General features: G+C 35.1%; 1 protein-coding gene across 2 annotated transcripts in view; it reads left to right on the forward strand.

Annotated features, from left to right (window-relative positions):
* The window catches only part of CPNE3 (copine 3), a 48858-nt gene that overhangs the window by 19595 nt on the left and 11209 nt on the right, over positions 1-18054 (forward strand). The window contains exons 6-11 of one of the 2 annotated variants that reach the window (XM_031024886.2): positions 3045-3128; positions 5650-5739; positions 9791-9889; positions 12889-12975; positions 14162-14221; positions 14707-14840. In XM_031024886.2, coding sequence (XP_030880746.1) covers positions 3045-3128; positions 5650-5739; positions 9791-9889; positions 12889-12975; positions 14162-14221; positions 14707-14840 — 554 coding nt within the window. The remainder of the gene's footprint in view (positions 1-3044; positions 3129-5649; positions 5740-9790; positions 9890-12888; positions 12976-14161; positions 14222-14706; positions 14841-18054) is intronic. The other variant, XM_081816215.1, reaches the window with a different exon arrangement.

Genomic DNA, 18054 nt, shown 5'->3' on the forward strand with positions numbered 1-18054 from the left:
TCTATATTTGTGCCTGCCTTCTCTTATGCTGAAAATCTCAGTTCCTAAGGATGTTAACATAATTGCTTATCTGTTTTGCCTTTTATAATATCTAATACATTCAGAATAAAAATATCCATATTATAATTAACAATATTTTTACTGAAAACAGCTTGAGCTTTCTTTGAAATTCTTTTTTTTTTAACTTTATTTATTCATTTATGTAATCTCTACACCCATTTTGGGGCTTGAACTCACTACCCTGAGATCAAAAGTCACATGCTCTGCTGACTGAGCCAGCTAGGCACCCCTCCTTGAAATTCTTTTTGTCTTTAGGGTTATATATTCTACTTGGGTTGTATATTCAAATTCTTGTGTTTTAAAGAAATCTTTTAATTATTATTCTATCACAGTGACACATTTGAATTTTGCTTTTGGTATTTAGGGATTGCTTTCAATTTTTAAAAATTTAACTTTGTTTTATAATTATGTAAAAGATTTATATGGTTCCAAAGCCAAATCTATAAAACAAGATATATTCAAGAAATTTAGCTTCTTTCTCTGTCCACTCTGTTTTTCCTTCCTTTGTCCCTGTAGGTAATAATGTTTTAAAATTTATATTTTATGGTTTAATTTTCCAATTTCCTAAAAAAAAATCTAAGGTTTTTTTTGTGTATGTTTGTATGTCTCTGTGTATATACATATATGTATATATGTGTGTATATTGATATATCTAAATAGATATGTATGTGTGTATGTATGTATTTGTATTTATATTCTCCACCCTCAGCCCTTGGGTAACTGTAGCATACTACATACATACACTTTTTTTTTTTAGTGAGGGAGAGAGAGTGAGAGCACCTGTGTGTGCGTGTGTGCGTGTGCACACGTGAGTGGGGGTGGGGAGGGGGCAGGGTGGGTGCAGAGAGAGAATCTTAGACAGGCTCCACTCAGTGGGGAGCCCAACTTGGGGTTCCATCTCACAACCCTGACATCATGACCTGAGCCGAAGGCGAGAGCCTGTCGCTTAACTGACTGAGCCACCCACGTGCCCCCATACATATGCTTTCAGACATATATATATTCTCTGGATATGCATATATACACTTTTCTCCACCTTGCTTTTTTTCACTTAACATGTTCTAGAGGTCTGAGTCAGGAACTGTTAATTCTTACTTTAGTTCTACTACTGACATCTTAATGAACTTTCAGAGGTTTGTTGTCTGACTTTCAAAATGGTAATAATGATATTCTAACCTTTCTCATAGATTTATTTCTAAGATAGGTCAGACAGGGTACATTAATGTGTTTTTAGAAAGTTAACTTCTCTGTGTATAGTGCTGCTATTAGTTTTATAAAATGGTTTACAGAGAGGCTTATTACATTGATTCTTAAGATTCTTCTTAGTAGATAAGGTTAAATTTTAAAAGTTCTGGGGCGCTCGGGTGGCTCTGTCAGTTAAGTGTCTGCCTTCGGCTCAGGTCGTGATCTCAGGGTCCTGGGATCAAGCCCCAAGTTGGGCTCTCCTGCTGTCTGCTTCTCCCTCTCCTTCTGTGCTCTCTCTCCCTCTCAAATAAATAAATAAAATCTTAAAAAATACATTTTTTAAAGTTCTGCATAACCTTTGTGTGTGTATGTGCGTATATATATATCTATATTTATATCCATATTTTAAAAGTTTACTTAAGTAATGTCTACACCCAAATGGGGCTCAAACTCATGACCCAAGATCAAGAGTCACATGTTCTTCTGACTAAGTCAGCCAGGCACCCCTGTGTTTATATATTTTTTAATATTTTATTTATTTATTTGAGAGAGAGAACATGAGAAGGGGGAGGGACAGAGGGAGAGGGAGAATCAGACTCCCCACTGAGTGGGGAACCCAACATGGGGCTCAGTCCCAAGACCCTGAAATGATTTGAACCAAAGTCAGACGCTTAACCAACTGAGTCACCCAGGTCCTTCCTCTCCCCCACCACCCCCAGCCCCATGTTTATATTTTTGACTGTACCAAATATATTACTTGATTGACATTGAACTGCTGAGGAGGGAAATAACATTATCTTAGTTCTTAATTTAATACTGAGTTTAATTTAGGACTCAAAAAATCTTCAATTCAGGGACATAGCTGCATATATTACTGTGGAATTAACAGGTGTCCTTTCATTTTGACAAATAATAAGTCATATATTCTAAAGAGTATGGAAATTTCAAAATAAAGGCAAACAAAAATGAGAAAGCAAAATAATTTATAATCTCACTACTTGAGTTTGACCTCTGGAAGTGATTTGGTCATTCTTCCAGAATTTTATCTCTGTGTATGTGTGTGTGTATTTGTGTGTGTGTGTGTGTGTGTGTGTTGAGGATGGTGATAAGGGTATTTTTGAGCACTCACTGTGCTTCAGCATTATACAGGGGTGCTGTGGTGAATTACAGAGGAAAAAGAAGATGTACTTTGTACCTTTGAAATAATTCTGTTATGCACTTCACATATTTACCTCTATTCCCTGTGTGTGTAAAGAAATGTGTGGAATTGGTGGAAGAGTATTGGACATAGAAGGTATAAAGTCAAGACTCAGATCCATGAATTCATTAGATGTGTGATCTTGCCAAAGTCATTTAACCCCTGCAAGTCCATTTTTTGCTGATAACACCTCTGTTCCTCATGGAGTAGTGGGACTAATGTTTGGGATGTCATTTATATAAAACTATTCAGTGCTATGTGAATGAATACTCTTAATAATGAACACAAGCCCAAAACATATTTTATTAATTATGGGTCCTATTGTTCACTATATTTTAAAGCCATGTTCTTATGTTTTTTTGAGAAGTGAAGGTATGATACATAGAATTATGAGCGTTTATCACAAATGCCTTAATAGTTCTCCTTGTAGGCATCAGCAAGTTTGTAAGTTTGTGAGGAAGGTGACGGGATTTGTATCTACTACTGTACTGTATATGTCTATACTATGGAGTTAGACTTCAGGTATTGCTAACATGTAACATGTATAAAGTGTGGTTTCACATGGTTTCAGAGGAGAATAATTGACTTTTTTTAAATGTAGGATCTATTTGGAAAGTCAGATCCATACCTGGAATTCCACAAGCAGACATCTGATGGAAACTGGCTAATGGTTCATCGAACAGAGGTGAATATCTGAATTTGAAAAAGTAGAATTGAGGTTTCCATTGGAATTGTAGTAATCTAAATTTTTAAAAATTATGTATTTATAAAAAAATATCAATCTGAGTTCAGACATATAGAGTCAGAGATACAAGATCAACAAACTCATTTTTTTTTCTTTTCGTGTGGTGGTGCTACCATGCTGAACTATTAGTAAAATTTTATTTTGAAAAATTTAAAACCCTGTAAAAAGCACTAAAACGTATACCTGTGTATCCTTCACTTAGATTTAGCAACTGGTCGTACCTGCATGTGTGTTCTTTCTCTCTCACTCACATACACACACAGACACACATATATACATATACAGACATACATGCATAGACTTCCCATTTGCAAAACCATTTTATTTTAATTTTATTTTATTTTTAAAGATTTTATTTATTTGACAGAGAGAGACACAGTGAGAGAGGGAACACAAACGGGGAGTGGGAGAGGGAGAAGCAGGCTTCCCGCGGAGCAGGGAGCCCGATGCGGGGCTCGATCCCAGGACCCTGGGGTCATGACCTGAGCAGAAGGCAGACGCTTAACGGACTGAGCCACCCAGACGCCCCTGCAAAACCATTTTAATGTAGGCTGCAGAGATCATGATTCCTCACCTTAATACAACAGCAGATTTTTATTAATAACAAGGGCATTCTTCTATACAATCACACCTGAGAGTTTAATTTAGGACTCAAAATTTATAGCATCACTCAGTATATCATTTAACTTCAGATTTCCCCAGTTGTCCCACACATGTTTTTATACACACACACATATATACACATATACATAGATATACACACATATATACATATACATATATATCTCCATATATTTTTGTCCAGGATCGATTCAAATTTCCTATTTTGCATTTGTTTCTTATGTTCTCAATATATAAGATTCTTCTCCCTATCTGCCTTATATTTTCATGCCGTTGAATCTCCTGAATAATAAAGACCAGTATGTTTAACATTCTGAGTCTTCTGTTTCCTTACAGTTATATCCAAATCAAACAATTCCATCAAGAACATTATGTGTTCTTGCTCTGTATCATCCAAGGACCCATGATATCAGGCTGTCCGGTATTGATGTTGCCAACCTTGTCTACTTGGTTAAGCTGGTGACCACCAGATCTTGCCATGATAAAGTCCCATTTTTTCCCCTTTGTAATTAATAAGTGATCTGTGGTGTGATACTTTGAGACTGCATGATTAAACTGTTCTTTAGCATATTGCCTGTCTATTGATGATCCATACCTAAATCAATTTTTATATTAGGGGGTATGAAATAGTGATTTTTTTCTAAATCTTTCATCCCTTTACATATGTTAACAGATACTCCTCTTTCATCTCTCCTCTTGCTTCCTTTTTTATTTTTAGTAGACTCATGACTGTTAACACAGTGTATTCATTGTGTTATAATTCATTACTGTCATCATTTTTGCTGTTCAAATTAATCCAGATTTGACCAGGGAGAGCGACATCAAAAGGATTCTGGGTTCTTTTAACATAACCCCATAGTATTTAAGCATTCTTTTATTTATTTATTTATTTATTTATTTATTTATAGGTTTTTTTTAAAGTTTATTTATTTATTTATTTTTTAAGTAATCTCTACACCAAACATGGGGCTTAAATTCACGGCCCCGAGATCAATTATGCTTCTCTGACTGAGCCAGCCAGGTGCCCTCATTCTCTTACTTTATATTAAAGTATATTCTCGGGGCACCTGGGTGGCTCAGTCGTTAAGCATCTGCCTTCGGCTCAGGTCATCGAGCCCTGGGATCGAGCCCTGCATCAGGCTCCCTACTCAGCGGGGTGTCTGCTTCTCCCTCCCCCACTCCCCCTGCTTGTGTTCCCTCTCTCGCTGTCTCTCTTTCTCTGTCAAATAAGTAAATAAAATCTTAAAAAAATAATAAAGTATATTCTCAGGTCACCTTATGCTCACTCTGTCCCAGGTTTGGAATGGGCCCTTTCTCTTGGATCCCTATTCCTTTAAGGGAGTAGTGCTAGATATGCTCATAGCTACTGAGATGTCATTTCATTTATGTCTTTTTGATGGACATAGAGTATTTGTGTTTATTATGTGTATGTATATTTACAAAAATTTTAAATCACAAATTTAGACTATTTCTTCCATTCAAGTCCAACCCAGCAAGGTTCTTTCTCATCCTTTCTTATTCCAAATTTGAATCTTCTGTGTCCTGCAATGAAAACCCTGGTTTCCAACAAAAGCAGCAATCTGTAGTTTCTAAGTTTACCTTGTAATGGGTGAAATATATTTTCCAAGTAGTTTCTTTTCTTTTCTCAGAATGTATCTATCTCATTTTTCTTCTAACAGTTGTATAATATTGTCCTAGATAGTTTTTCATTGAAAAAGTTGACTGGGTGAAAAGGTGAAGGATGACGGGTGAGAGTGTAGCAAGAATCTAGGAAAAGGAAGAGCAAAATATTAAGGGACTGAATGTTTTTCTAACTAGTCTTTGAATCTTCATTTTATAGGTTGTTAAAAATAACTTGAATCCTGTTTGGAGGCCTTTTAAAATCTCCCTTAACTCCCTGTGCTATGGAGATATGGACAAAACGATCAAGGTAATTTAAAGTTATATATATGTTATATATACACACATACATGTCTTTCATAAGACTAGTTGATTAGATAGTATTTCATAGAAGTAAATGATCTAATAGATACCTGTAAGGTTTGAATTTTATTTGTATTTAGGAATATTAAAATAGAAATGTCTCTGGTAAGTAAATGGTCAGTTTGAAGGGTAGACATGTTTGACTGATCTGTTCGCCTAGTGCTTAATCAAAAATTATGATTTTTATTTTACTCTTCATTTTTTAAAAAAATGTCCAATTTAAATCTTTCCTCCCTTTAATAAGATTCCTTTGCTCTGCAAACAGGAACCTTTAACTGCCCTCTTTGCCTTTGGTGTGCCCCTTGCAGATAAAAGCAGATTTACTTGACTAAAAACTCAGAGCTTCCTTCTACCATCAGCAAGAGAGGAGAATAGTGGTGGCATTTTCCATTGCTTATTTTCAGAGCAAGATATTATTCATTGAAAACTTCTAGGTGGCTTTAGTATAAAGTATTAGGAAAGCAGAGTGGGAACAGGAAGTAGCATGTGTCTGAGAATTTTTTTAATGTTTTAATTTGTAGCCATTTGTTAGAAAATATTTATTATTTTTAAGACACATTATCCTAGAGTCTCTTTACATAAGATTCCAGATAGAAGCCTCTTCTTGTGTTTACTTGTCAGCAAACCGAAGTGGAGTTTGTTTTTGTTTTTGTTTTCTTTTGGTAATGAATATGGTAAAAACAGGACAGGTGATGGCATGGAGCACAGGATTTCGTGTCAGGCTTAGGCCTTCAACCAGGTAAGGGATCTTGGGCAGGTCATCTAACTTCTTCACTTATATAATAGAGAAAATAATGTCTATATTACCAAAAAGGGAAGGATTAAATTAATGAAAGTGAAAGTTTTATAAACCATTATACATAGCACAGATACTGTTACATTGAAAATGGCTTCATTCCTTAGATACAAAAAAATTTGTCCTCTGTTGGCAGAGAACTTTAAAAATTAATATAAGTACAATTTATGTGTTATTTTAAACAGCAGTGAAAATTTAGGTAAAAAATAAATAGTAGAACAGTAGTTTTAAAAATTACTTTCTATTGTTATACTAAATCTAGAACTTTTGCTTTTCACATTAAAAATAATAAGTTGAAACTTTATTAGACCTGAGAAACAGGAAAGGCTGGGGAAAAGAAATGCCTAAACCATAACTGATTGCTGGTAATAATATGTTAACAATGAAACAGTGTTTTTTAAACTTTTTTTGCACACAGTGGCATGCTTACAGGGCTATTTTATTATAGTAAGTAAACTGATTTCCGAGCTTTCTCTGATGAATGTCTTCCGTTCTTAAAACTTGCTCAGTTTGTTTTAACCATACACAACTTGGTTTGCCACATCGTGACTGTCTTTATTTCTTCAGTGCTGTATTTCTTTGCAATATCACAAAGTCATACATCTGTGATTCTCTTGGTGTTTGGACATCGTTTAGAGGTGTGGAAAAGAGTTTTAGAGCAGAGGATAAAGTCAGAATCCTCAGTAGTTTTTTTGTTGCTGTGTGAACGTGCCAGTGTTATCACTCCAGCATGTATTATTATTCTCATAAGATCAAGTGAGTAAAAGAAATAATCATGCATGTTGCCACCTTGCCTAAAATGGGAATGCCTTAATGAATGTGGTATTGTGTGGTGTGTGCATTCTTTTACATATATACATATGTGTATATGTATATATGTGTATATTTCAATGTCACAAGCACTGCTGATACTGTATCAGTATTGAAAAAAGCCAATAGTACTAGCTTTTGAATTTTTGAGAAGAGAAATTAAATGACAGAAATCATTACATCATTTACCTCAAACTGTATCTGAACATAGGCCAGCATCACATCTTTCTTTAGCACCGAACGTTTGTCTTCAACGGGGCAACAGTGAATTTTTCCTATATAGTTATTAGAGTGAGCTATCAGAAATTCCAGCCTAAAAATCTTTTTACATTCCCTGAAGTCTTAGTCAGTCTAACCATATGAAGGGTTTTAGGTGTTCATATGCTTTTTTAAAAAATAAAATTGGCCTTATCAAAGCTTGATCTTGTCTTAGATAGAAGTTGGAGTTTCCTGAATGCAAATCTAAAGTGCAAAGTTCAGGGGCACCTGACTGGCTCAGTTAGTAGAGCATGCTACTCTTGATCCCAGGGTGGTGAGTTCAAGCCCCACGTTGGGTATAGAGCTTACTTCAAAAAAAAAAAAATCTGTTTTCCATAATTAAAAAAAAATCTATTAAAAAGTGAAATCATGAAAATATTAAGATTGCTTTGGCTTTATCTTAATTTTACTTTCTCTAGAAAAAAATTAGTAAGATCATTGATTTTCTTTTCCCCTCACAGTTTGAAGAGTCAGATAAAGGGACTTTGGTTTAAAAATTAAATATCAGATATATGAGGCAAGAATCAAAGGGTCATAATTGGTCAGTGACCAAACTGTTTACAACAAATAAAAGTCTTTTACAGTTACTCAAAATTGCAATTCTAGACCTTGTCTTTATTGATTGATTTTTAGTCTCCCTGGAATAATAATGAAAATATTAGTAAGGAATGAAACACTTCCTGTTATGATAGGCACACAGTTCACTTCTCATAGAACTGCAAAGAAAATAAATCACTTTGCTTGGTGAACACATAAACCCTAGGCATTTTAACTTGGCAGTTAATATAACTTTGTAAAGGATACTCTCTTGGCAAATACTCTCAGTTACAGGATTTTATTTTAAATCTCTAGAAGAATTCAAAAGTGTCCTTAGAACAGCTTTATTTTACCTATGTTGGTTACCAAATAAAACATACCATCTTCTGGGGCTCCTGGGTGGCTCAGTCCGTTAAGCGTCTGCCTTCGGCTCAGGTCATGATCCCAGGGTCCTGGGATCGAGCCCCGCATTGGGCTCCCTGCTCAATGGGGAGTCTGCATCTGCCTCTCCCTCTGCTGTTCCCTACCCACCCACCCCCCGTGCTTGTGCTCTTTCACTCTCACTCTCTCTCAAATAAATAAATAAAAGTAAAAAAACATATCATCTTCTAACACTATTTAATTCCTTTGCCTACTTCACAAGCCTATGTAGATAATGTGTGAAGTGCACATAATAAATTTTTGCAGAAATGAGATAATCTGTTCTGAAATTACAATGCACTATAAAAACACTGGTTATTCAATGATCACAATGAACACCTCTGCTAACAGTTCACACCACCTTAATATTCTCATTGCAATGAATAATGAGGTATTCTTGTGAATATTTACCCTCTGGCTATGCTGTCAACTTGGCACAAAGCTACATGCACATCAAGTACTCTCAGCTCTCTTCTGTCTGCTTTAAGAAAGAACAAGCATTTGATGAGAGCCATAGATAGGAATAGAATTCACCCTTACATGGAAATAGAGTTAATATATGACCCAGTCTGGATACCTTCTCAGTGGATGAAGTACTCTTTTCCTCTAATTTTCTTTTTCATTCTAAGAGTTGTGATTTTTAGGATGCAAATCTGACTTTATCATGTCTAACTCTGAATACAAGCCTAGCCTTACCAGATTGCAGCTAATGAAATACATTTGCCATATTTCTAAATCATCTAGAATTTGATTACACAAGTTTTAGTTGTCTAGGATACTGACATCCTTTCTTCTTGCAGATGATGGCTTTTAGTCATTGTATAGTGATAACAAAGTAAAGAAGTGAATGAGAAAGAAGGTGTAATTCCATTTTGATTTTATCAGCTTTTATAAAGGGCATGATAGATGAACTGGAAACTGCTTAATGTGGAATTTAAACGGTATTTGCATTTTTCATCTGCCTATGATCTATCCTAGAGCCCCATTCCAAGGATCGCTGGGGTTTGAAAGTATTTCAGTATTAATCCTCCAGGAAGTTAGTTCCTACTTCTCCTATTAAACATTTTCACTTTTTTAAATTAATAGGGTACTTCTTGATAAGTCCCATTTATTGCAGTCAATCCTTTTAAATAAAATGAGGTTGATTTTTATATATTTTTATGATACTTAATTCTAGGTAGAGTGCTATGATTATGATAATGATGGGTCACATGATCTCATTGGAACATTTCAAACCACCATGACAAAACTGAAAGAAGCCTCCAGAAATTCACCTGTAAGTTGAATCTTTGTCACTTGAATGTACTTTACTGTTTGGCCATGTACTTATTATTTCATTTTTTTCCTTGGTATAGTAAACAGTTTGCCATGTTTTTACTCTGTGTTACAAAATGTTCTGAAATCTGTGGATCTTATATGTGTAGTAGTTGGATGATCCAAAATCCGTACTTGGGGGTATAAGTTTACATTTAAAATTAGAGGTTTGGGGGCACCTGGGTGGCTCAGTCGTTAAGCATCTGCCTTTGGCTCAGGTCATGATCCTGGGGTTCTGGGATCAAGCCCCACATCGGGCTCGCTGCTCCACGGGAAGCCTGCTTCTCCCTCTCCTACTCCCCCTGCTTGTGCTCCTGCTCTCGCTATCTCTCTCTCTGTCAAATAAATAAATAAAATCTTAAAAAAAAATTAGAGGTTTGGTTTCCTTTAGCTTCAGACAACATATATGGTTTGATTGAAAATCCCTAGTTTTAAAGCATTTGGCATTTTGTTGGTCATAATAATTAAGTTCTACCACACTAGATAAATACCTGGGCTTGAACTGTGTACATAAATGTACAATCTGCCTCTGGCTTTTCTCTCTGACTTGTTTTCACCAAAGGGAAGGATAAAAATATAATGATGGTATTTCAAATGATATAATATTAAGCCTCCATCTAATGGCATTAATTTTGTTAAGATCATTCATGTGCCTTAACTACATTCAGTTTATTATTTAGCATCCTAACATATTTCTAAGAGTGCTTCTGAAACTTTTCTGTCTCTCAAACCTAGGTGGCTAAAAACTATTTTGGAGAATTTTATGAGTAAAACTTATCAATTGCTCCACCTTATTTCCTTTCTAGTTTGAATGAGATTAGCTGTTAATTCTTTTTATAACAGAATAATATGAATAATATGAATTGTTTATTACATGCTTAGAGACCTGCATAATGTTCATATATACGGCCTTTGCTTTTGAAAACAGAAACATGGGGTTTAAGAGATAAGAGGTTATGGTTAGGTGAGGTTTTTTTTTACCTCGTCATTTAAGTGAGGTAAATTTAAGAGAAGATACTGATAGTTTTAGATCAAAACTTAAATACTAAATAAATAAATAACACTTATGAGCCATTTGGGTTAAGTAATGGCGAGAAATGAGTTTTAAACAAATACAATGAGATGAGAATTTTCAGTAGGTCACATAGAGATTTATAGCCCTGTCCCTACTCCCTGGTCACAAAGGGCAGGTGCTAAAAGTAGCCTGTACAGAAATGCATGTGTGAAGTAGGAAAGGCTTTTAAAATCATATCTAATGGTTTAAGTGCAAAAATTGTATTAGCTTTGAATTAAGAGTTTTTGAATTAAAATAGCAAAATTCTGTAGCTGTAATATCTAGCTGTAATTATCCTATTTAAATAATTTTTTTTAAAAGCAGAACTAATGGAAAATGCTAAAAATCTGAACAGCCCAACTCAAACAAGCTACCTAAAAGAACTAAATATGATGAGTGGTCTGGATTGTCGTTTCAGTAATTTCACTTTGTCACTATCTTGCAGAATTAGTAAATGACCTGCTTTTAGAAGATAATGAACAACTAACTTTATAATACCTTATGGGTCATGTAGAGTTTTTCTAAATCCAGCTATCTTGATCCTTCCCTTCTCCATGACAGAATGGGGCTTTTAATGTTGCTGCAGTGACAATGTTTACCCACTCAAGTTTTTCAAAGGCAGGGCCATATCTTATCTCTGTGTTTTCAGTGCCTAGAACAGTGCCTGCTACTGGGTATACACTCTGTCGAAGTGGGAATAAATGAATTGAAGTAACACAGCCTGTTACCAGTGAGAATTCTCTTTAGGACTTTTCCGCATTTCATATATTCAGTAGTTAATATTTATGATGATGACTAAGATTCTGGCAGGATCCTGAACTACCAAAGAATTCGTTTAACATGATTTTGTTTTTTATCATTGTATCTATTGTACCTTTTAATGTTTGATTCTTAGAAAATTAGCAATGACTCTGTCTAAGGTATCTAAGTTACCTTCTATTAATCAGAAAAGGTGACTCATCAAGTGTTCAATGAGTTGATCACGATAGGGAAAATTTGAAGGTATAATTTGGAGGTGATTATATCTTAGGTATGAAACAAAATTAATGAAATGAAACAATTGAGGTTAACACAAACTATGTAACTAATTTTATATGGTTGTAGAAGTTTAAAGAGATGAATGGAGATAGAACACTGGAACAGTAGCTTATGTTATAGAGGAGGGCAGATTGAGCCCAGCCTTACATATAGATAGATGGCTTGGAGGTGGAAAAGAAGATCCTTCTATTTGGGGAAAGGAACTATACTGAAAAGAAGATGTAAGATATTAAGTTCTATTCCTAAAAGTATCCCCAGGGGAAAGAGATGATCTTTGCATATTTTACCACACAGGCTCCATATATTTCTGTTTTCTGGTGGTAGGTTTTTTCCTTCTTTTCTAAGCAGCATATTTTTGTTCTTTCTGAAAGTAATGGCTTGGAGTAATATTTTATTTCCCTTATTATAAAAAATAAAGAATGCTACTTGGAGCATTTGCAAGGAAATCATCTACAGAGGCAAAATCTATAATTAGGAACTATTTTAAAAGGTATACAATCTTAGGGATGCCTTTTGGAAATTTCAATGATAAATATTTCACATACTTTATTATGTAATTATTTCAAAATTGTATTTTGCAACAGACCTACATCAACAGGTAATTTGGTTACAAGAGAAAAAAGCCATTCATTTAAATTCACATTGGCATTTTTAAAAAGATTTCATTTATTTCAGAGAGAGACAGAGAGCACACAGGCACACACAAGCATGAGCAGGGGGCCTGACGCAGGGCTCGATCCCAGGATCCTGGGATCATGACCTGAGCCGAAGGCAGATGCTTAACCGTTGGCTGAGCCACCCAGGCGCCCCAACATTGGCATTTTTTATATCACTAGTAAGAATTAATATTTTGTCTTTTCTTCCTACAGGTGGAATTTGAATGCATAAATGAAAAAAAGAGGCAAAAGAAGAAAAGCTACAAGAATTCAGGTGTTATCAGTGTGAAACAGTGTGAGGTTAGTTGATGTTAACCATTTATAGTATAATGAGATCACATTTCAAGTTCTTTTTTCAATATGGTATATATTAAACTAGACAAAGAATATTAAAGTTTTTCCTTATTTTAGGAAATGTGAATTGAATTTTGGGCAGTTGAAAATTATATGATCATCTGGACACCCTTAGGGAAAAGAAGAGAGTAGGCAAAGTAAAGAAATCTTTCAAGTAACTTTGCTTCTAAGGTTTGACAACTTTTTAGCAAAAGACAAAGAATATTAAAGTTTTTTCCTTATTTTTAGGAAATGTGAAACATCATGGTATTTTCCCAGGGCATTAGTGGAAATGATCTGACCCAATGCATCTATCCTGGTCATAATTTCAAGTTGAGATATTAAAAATAGAGGGAAAAATTCAAGAGATTTCTTACAACAAACAAATGGATTTTTTTGGTTTTGTTTTTTTTAAAAATCTTGATTATTATCAGCTCTCAACATATTAGACTCATTACTAGTTTCTTAAAATTTAAAGTAAGTATATTTCATCTTTGGCCATTAATATTCTAATCTTAGGGGCGCCTGGGTGGTTCAGTCGGTTGAGTGTCCAACTGTTGATTTCAGCTCAGGTCATGATATCGGGGTCATGAGATCGAGCCCCAGTTTGGGTTCCCCGCTCAGAGGGAGTCTGCTTCTCTCTCTCTCTCTGTGTCTCCCTCTCCCTATGCCCTTCCCCCCTGCTCATGCTCTCTCTCTCTCTAAAATAAATAAATCTTTAAAAAATTCTAATCTTAACATTGCTTTAATTATCTCAAAGTAAAATCTTAACAGATTTATGACAAGTAGGGGCAGGGATACTTAAACTCAAATGCTAGGGTGGTATCCACCTGCTTATATCATGTTCTGTTCAGTTTCTAAACTGTTAAAAATATATGCCAGAGAGCTCTTGCTTGTATAGTAAGAGATTTTTTAAAAAAGATTTGTTTATTTATTTTTAAAGGGGGGGTGAGGGGCAGAAGGAGAGGGAGAGAGAATCCTAAGCAGACTCCTCGCTGAGTGCAGAGACTGCAGAGCCTGTTGTGGGGCTCGATCCCATGACCGGGAGATCATGACCTGAGCCAAAACCAAGAGTCAGATGCTCAACTGACTCAGCCACCCAGGTACCTCAGTAAGAGATTTTTGATTTTAACAGTTTGCTATTTGTTTTTAGATTACAGTGGAATGCACATTCCTTGACTATATCATGGGAGGATGTCAGCTGAATTTTACTGTAAGTAACACTGACTTTTTCAAAGTAGGCTGTAACATGTTACTTTCTCCTACCGTTTTGCAGTGTTCTTTCTTTTCCTGTAAAACTGACTTTGAAATTTACACAAGCTGTTTAGTGTGATCTCCTCAGACAGGTTGTCTAAGTTCATCATGAAGCCTTCAACTTTGTTGATAAGACCTGTTCCTTCTGATGGAAAGCAGATAAGTCCTAGAGTAATTTAAATTATAGAAAGCGTTAGTCAAACAACCTGCAAAACAAGCCCTATGTCTTGGTGTAATAATTCATGGATTTGAGTCATCTAGAAAAAATATGAATAGCAGGTTGTTTCAGGCTGAAGCTTTAATTGTTTAATTGTCTGTGTAAATACTGGTAGGCCCGGGCATTTGTTAGGAAATGGCAGCAGCAGGCTCTGGGATGAATGTTTGTCTCCTGGATATTGAGCATATGGCTTCTCCTTAGTAAGGGCTGTGATTGTTCTTTGGCAGGTGGGTGTGGACTTCACCGGCTCTAATGGTGACCCAAGGTCTCCTGACTCCCTTCATTACATCAGCCCCAATGGTGTTAATGAGTATTTGACTGCTATCTGGTCTGTGGGACTGGTCATTCAAGATTATGATACGTGAGTATGACTAAAATATTTGTTTTTATAATTCCCCAGAAAGGGCAGTTTCTGTTTCATCTGCTAGTACTCTGATAGAGTTGGTGGTGATAAGGCCGCTGGGGTTGACTGGGGGCAGGGGAGAGGGTACGGTGGGGGTAATTTTCTCCCTAAAATTTCTTTTGTGTTATCTTTTCTAGTTTTCTCTTTGTGACAGTCTTAGGGTTTACTTTTGACCTCTTACCTCTAGCTGTGATCAGTTATAATGTATTATATATAGCTTGTATATTTAATAGCTGACTGGAGTCAACTGTTTCCTTGGGGTTTACTTATTAGGGATAAGTTATCTGTGTGATTGAAGTCCAGATGACACATTTTGTAAACATTTGTAGACACTATGTATTAACATGTCTGTTTCTTGGCAGTCACTCTCAAATTGTATTCTTTTTTCTTTTTTTTGAGATTTATTTATTTGAGAGAAAGTGAGAGAGAGAGAGCACGGAAGTGGGGGGAAGGGCCAGAGAGAATCCCAAGCAGACTCCCTGCTGAGTGTGGAGCACCACTTGGGACTGGATCTCATGACCCTGAGATCATGACTTGAGCCAAAATCGAGAGTTGGATGCTTAACCGACTAAGCCACCCAGGAGCCCCTCAAATTATTTTCTTAATGGCAACTTTGATTAAGTGCTAAAAGATAACTTGACCTAATTGCTATAAAATATTTTGAATAGATTCTCAATGTATAGATTTTTGAATAGATTAAATAGGCCCTCTTGAAGGTTTACCAAACAATAGAAAAAAAAGTCCGCATTAATAATTTTTTGTTCTGTATCTCTTAGGGCACTGTATAAATTTTCACTTGTCTTTGCCTATTACTTTATGATAAAAGCCCTTACATATATTGTTGGAGCTTTTCATTAATCTGCTATGACATTAAAAGAGGTAAACTTTCCAGGCAAATGCAAACAAATCTAAACCAAAGGTGGCAATTCCGATATCAGCCTAGTAGAATTTAAGACAAAACTCGTTAAATATAATAAAAAATTATTTTATAGAAAACTTTGTTACATAATCCAAAATGAAAAATATAACCATGGACATGTTTGATTATAATAGAGTATCAAAGTATTTCAACTGAAAATAGAAATATAATAAAATTTTAAAGTAACACAATTATAATGGGGCTTATATAAAAAATTAAAAAATTACAGGGTTACTTTATCAGACTGCCACCTAGAAGTTAATAACAAAAAAGATAACTAAAATAAAATTTACCATATGGAAATAAAAAAATCTTAAGTAGTTCTTAGATCAAAGAGGAAATTGAAGTATAACAGACTATCTAGAAATAAGGGGCACCAAGAAGACTATACGTGGTTCTATCTTTTTAAAATTTTTTAAAATTTTAGGTAGTTAACATACAGTGTGGTCCTATCTTTATAGAGGAAAATTTCTGGCTTTATATGCCTTTATTTTTAAACAAGAAAAATCGAATGTAAATGAACTAGCTTTCCAATAAAATAAAATTAAAGAATAAGAAGAAAAAGATATAACATAATAGCAGATTCTACCCATACATTAGCTATTATGTGTCAGGCACAATTTAATATAGTTTCTACATGATACTCACCTAATCCTCATACTTTGCTGTGACACAGGTACTATTATCATCCATTATCATCCACGGTGTACAGATGAAAAAACTGAGGCATAGGGAGTTAACTTGTCTAGGGTCGCTCAGCTGATAACTGGCAGAGACAGAATTGAATCTGGGCTGTCTGCTCCAGAGACATGCTTTCCAAGCTGTATTATGTACTGTGCTGATTTCTTCTAAGCACTGAAAATAGGGACTTGGAAAGTTTAAAAAACCCCACTAAATGAATAAATTAAATGAAGAGATGATTCTTTGCAAGTTCAACAAAACTCAGGTAAATCTGCCAATGCTGACCCCCAAGAAAGAGAAAACATGCATAGAATATTGGTAATGAGACAGAGATTATAAGCATAAATTCAAGAAAAGACATTTAAAATTAAAAGTTAATACTATGTAAAACTTTATTATATTGGAAAATCTGGATTAAAGGATTATTTTTGTTGGGGGGGAGGAAAGCTTTAAATTACCAGAGTTGATTCAAAGAGCCTGAGTAGACCTGGAACCATGGAAGGAATGGAATAGCTAGTCAAAGAGCCACTCCTCACAAGGGCACCAGGCCAAGACAGTTTCATATGTAAATTCTAGAAACCTGTAAGGAATGAATTCAAACCTAAAATAATCAAGTAAAAAAATATTAGAAAGTACTGAGACTTCAGAAAGGTGGTCAGATACAACATAAAATTTAAAAAATCAGCAATTTCTCACTAGCCAGCAATAACCAATTCAAGAAATTACAGCAGATACAAGATCACAATTCATAATGCAATAAAAAATGAGAATGAATTCATTAAGAGGTCTAGGATCTTTAGTAAGGGGAAACTACAAAGTTGTACTAAGGGACAAAGAAAAACTTGTTTAAGTGGAGAGATACACAGTGATTCTAGATAGGCAGATGTCCTAATGATGTAAGATACAAAATTTCTCCCCAAATTAATCAATTCTAATCAAAATGGCAATGGTGCCATGCTAAAATGATTTTTAAAATTTTCTAGAGGGGAAAAATGAATCAGAAAAGCCAAGAAATTTTTCAGGAAAAAAAAGAGGGGAGTTTGCAGATATTAAAACTCATTTTAAAGCTATATTAATTAATATTACAGAACTAGTACATGACCAGTAGAACAAAGCAGGAAGTCTTGAAATAGACCCTAGTGTGTACGTGAACTTAGTATGTGACAGAGATGACATTTTAGGGAAAAGGAGTTGTCACAGCTGCTAAACCAGACAAGAAGTGAATTTGAATCCTTAATTCATACTCATACCAGTATATGTTAAGGTACTATTTTTTTTTAAGATTTTATGTTGAAGTAATCTCTACACCAACCTGGGTCTCCAACTCACAACCTTGAGATCAAGAGTCGCTTGCTCCACCAACTGAGCCAGCCAGGTGCCCCTGTTAGGATACTATTTTGTATAGAGTATAGACAAACTGCTGGAATGGACACCTCCAAAACAAAATGCATTTACCCAGAGAGGTTTATTTCTCTTTCATGTTGCAAGTCTAGAGATTGTAGAGGACTGATAGGGCAGTTCTACCATAGTCAAGTCATAGATTCCACCCCTGGGTCCAAGGCAACTCTGTGT

Source organism: Leptonychotes weddellii, chromosome 4 (genome assembly GCF_054177405.1).
Source record: "Leptonychotes weddellii isolate Sample4059 chromosome 4, ASM5417740v2, whole genome shotgun sequence".
NCBI classification, from domain to species: domain Eukaryota; kingdom Metazoa; phylum Chordata; class Mammalia; order Carnivora; family Phocidae; genus Leptonychotes; species Leptonychotes weddellii.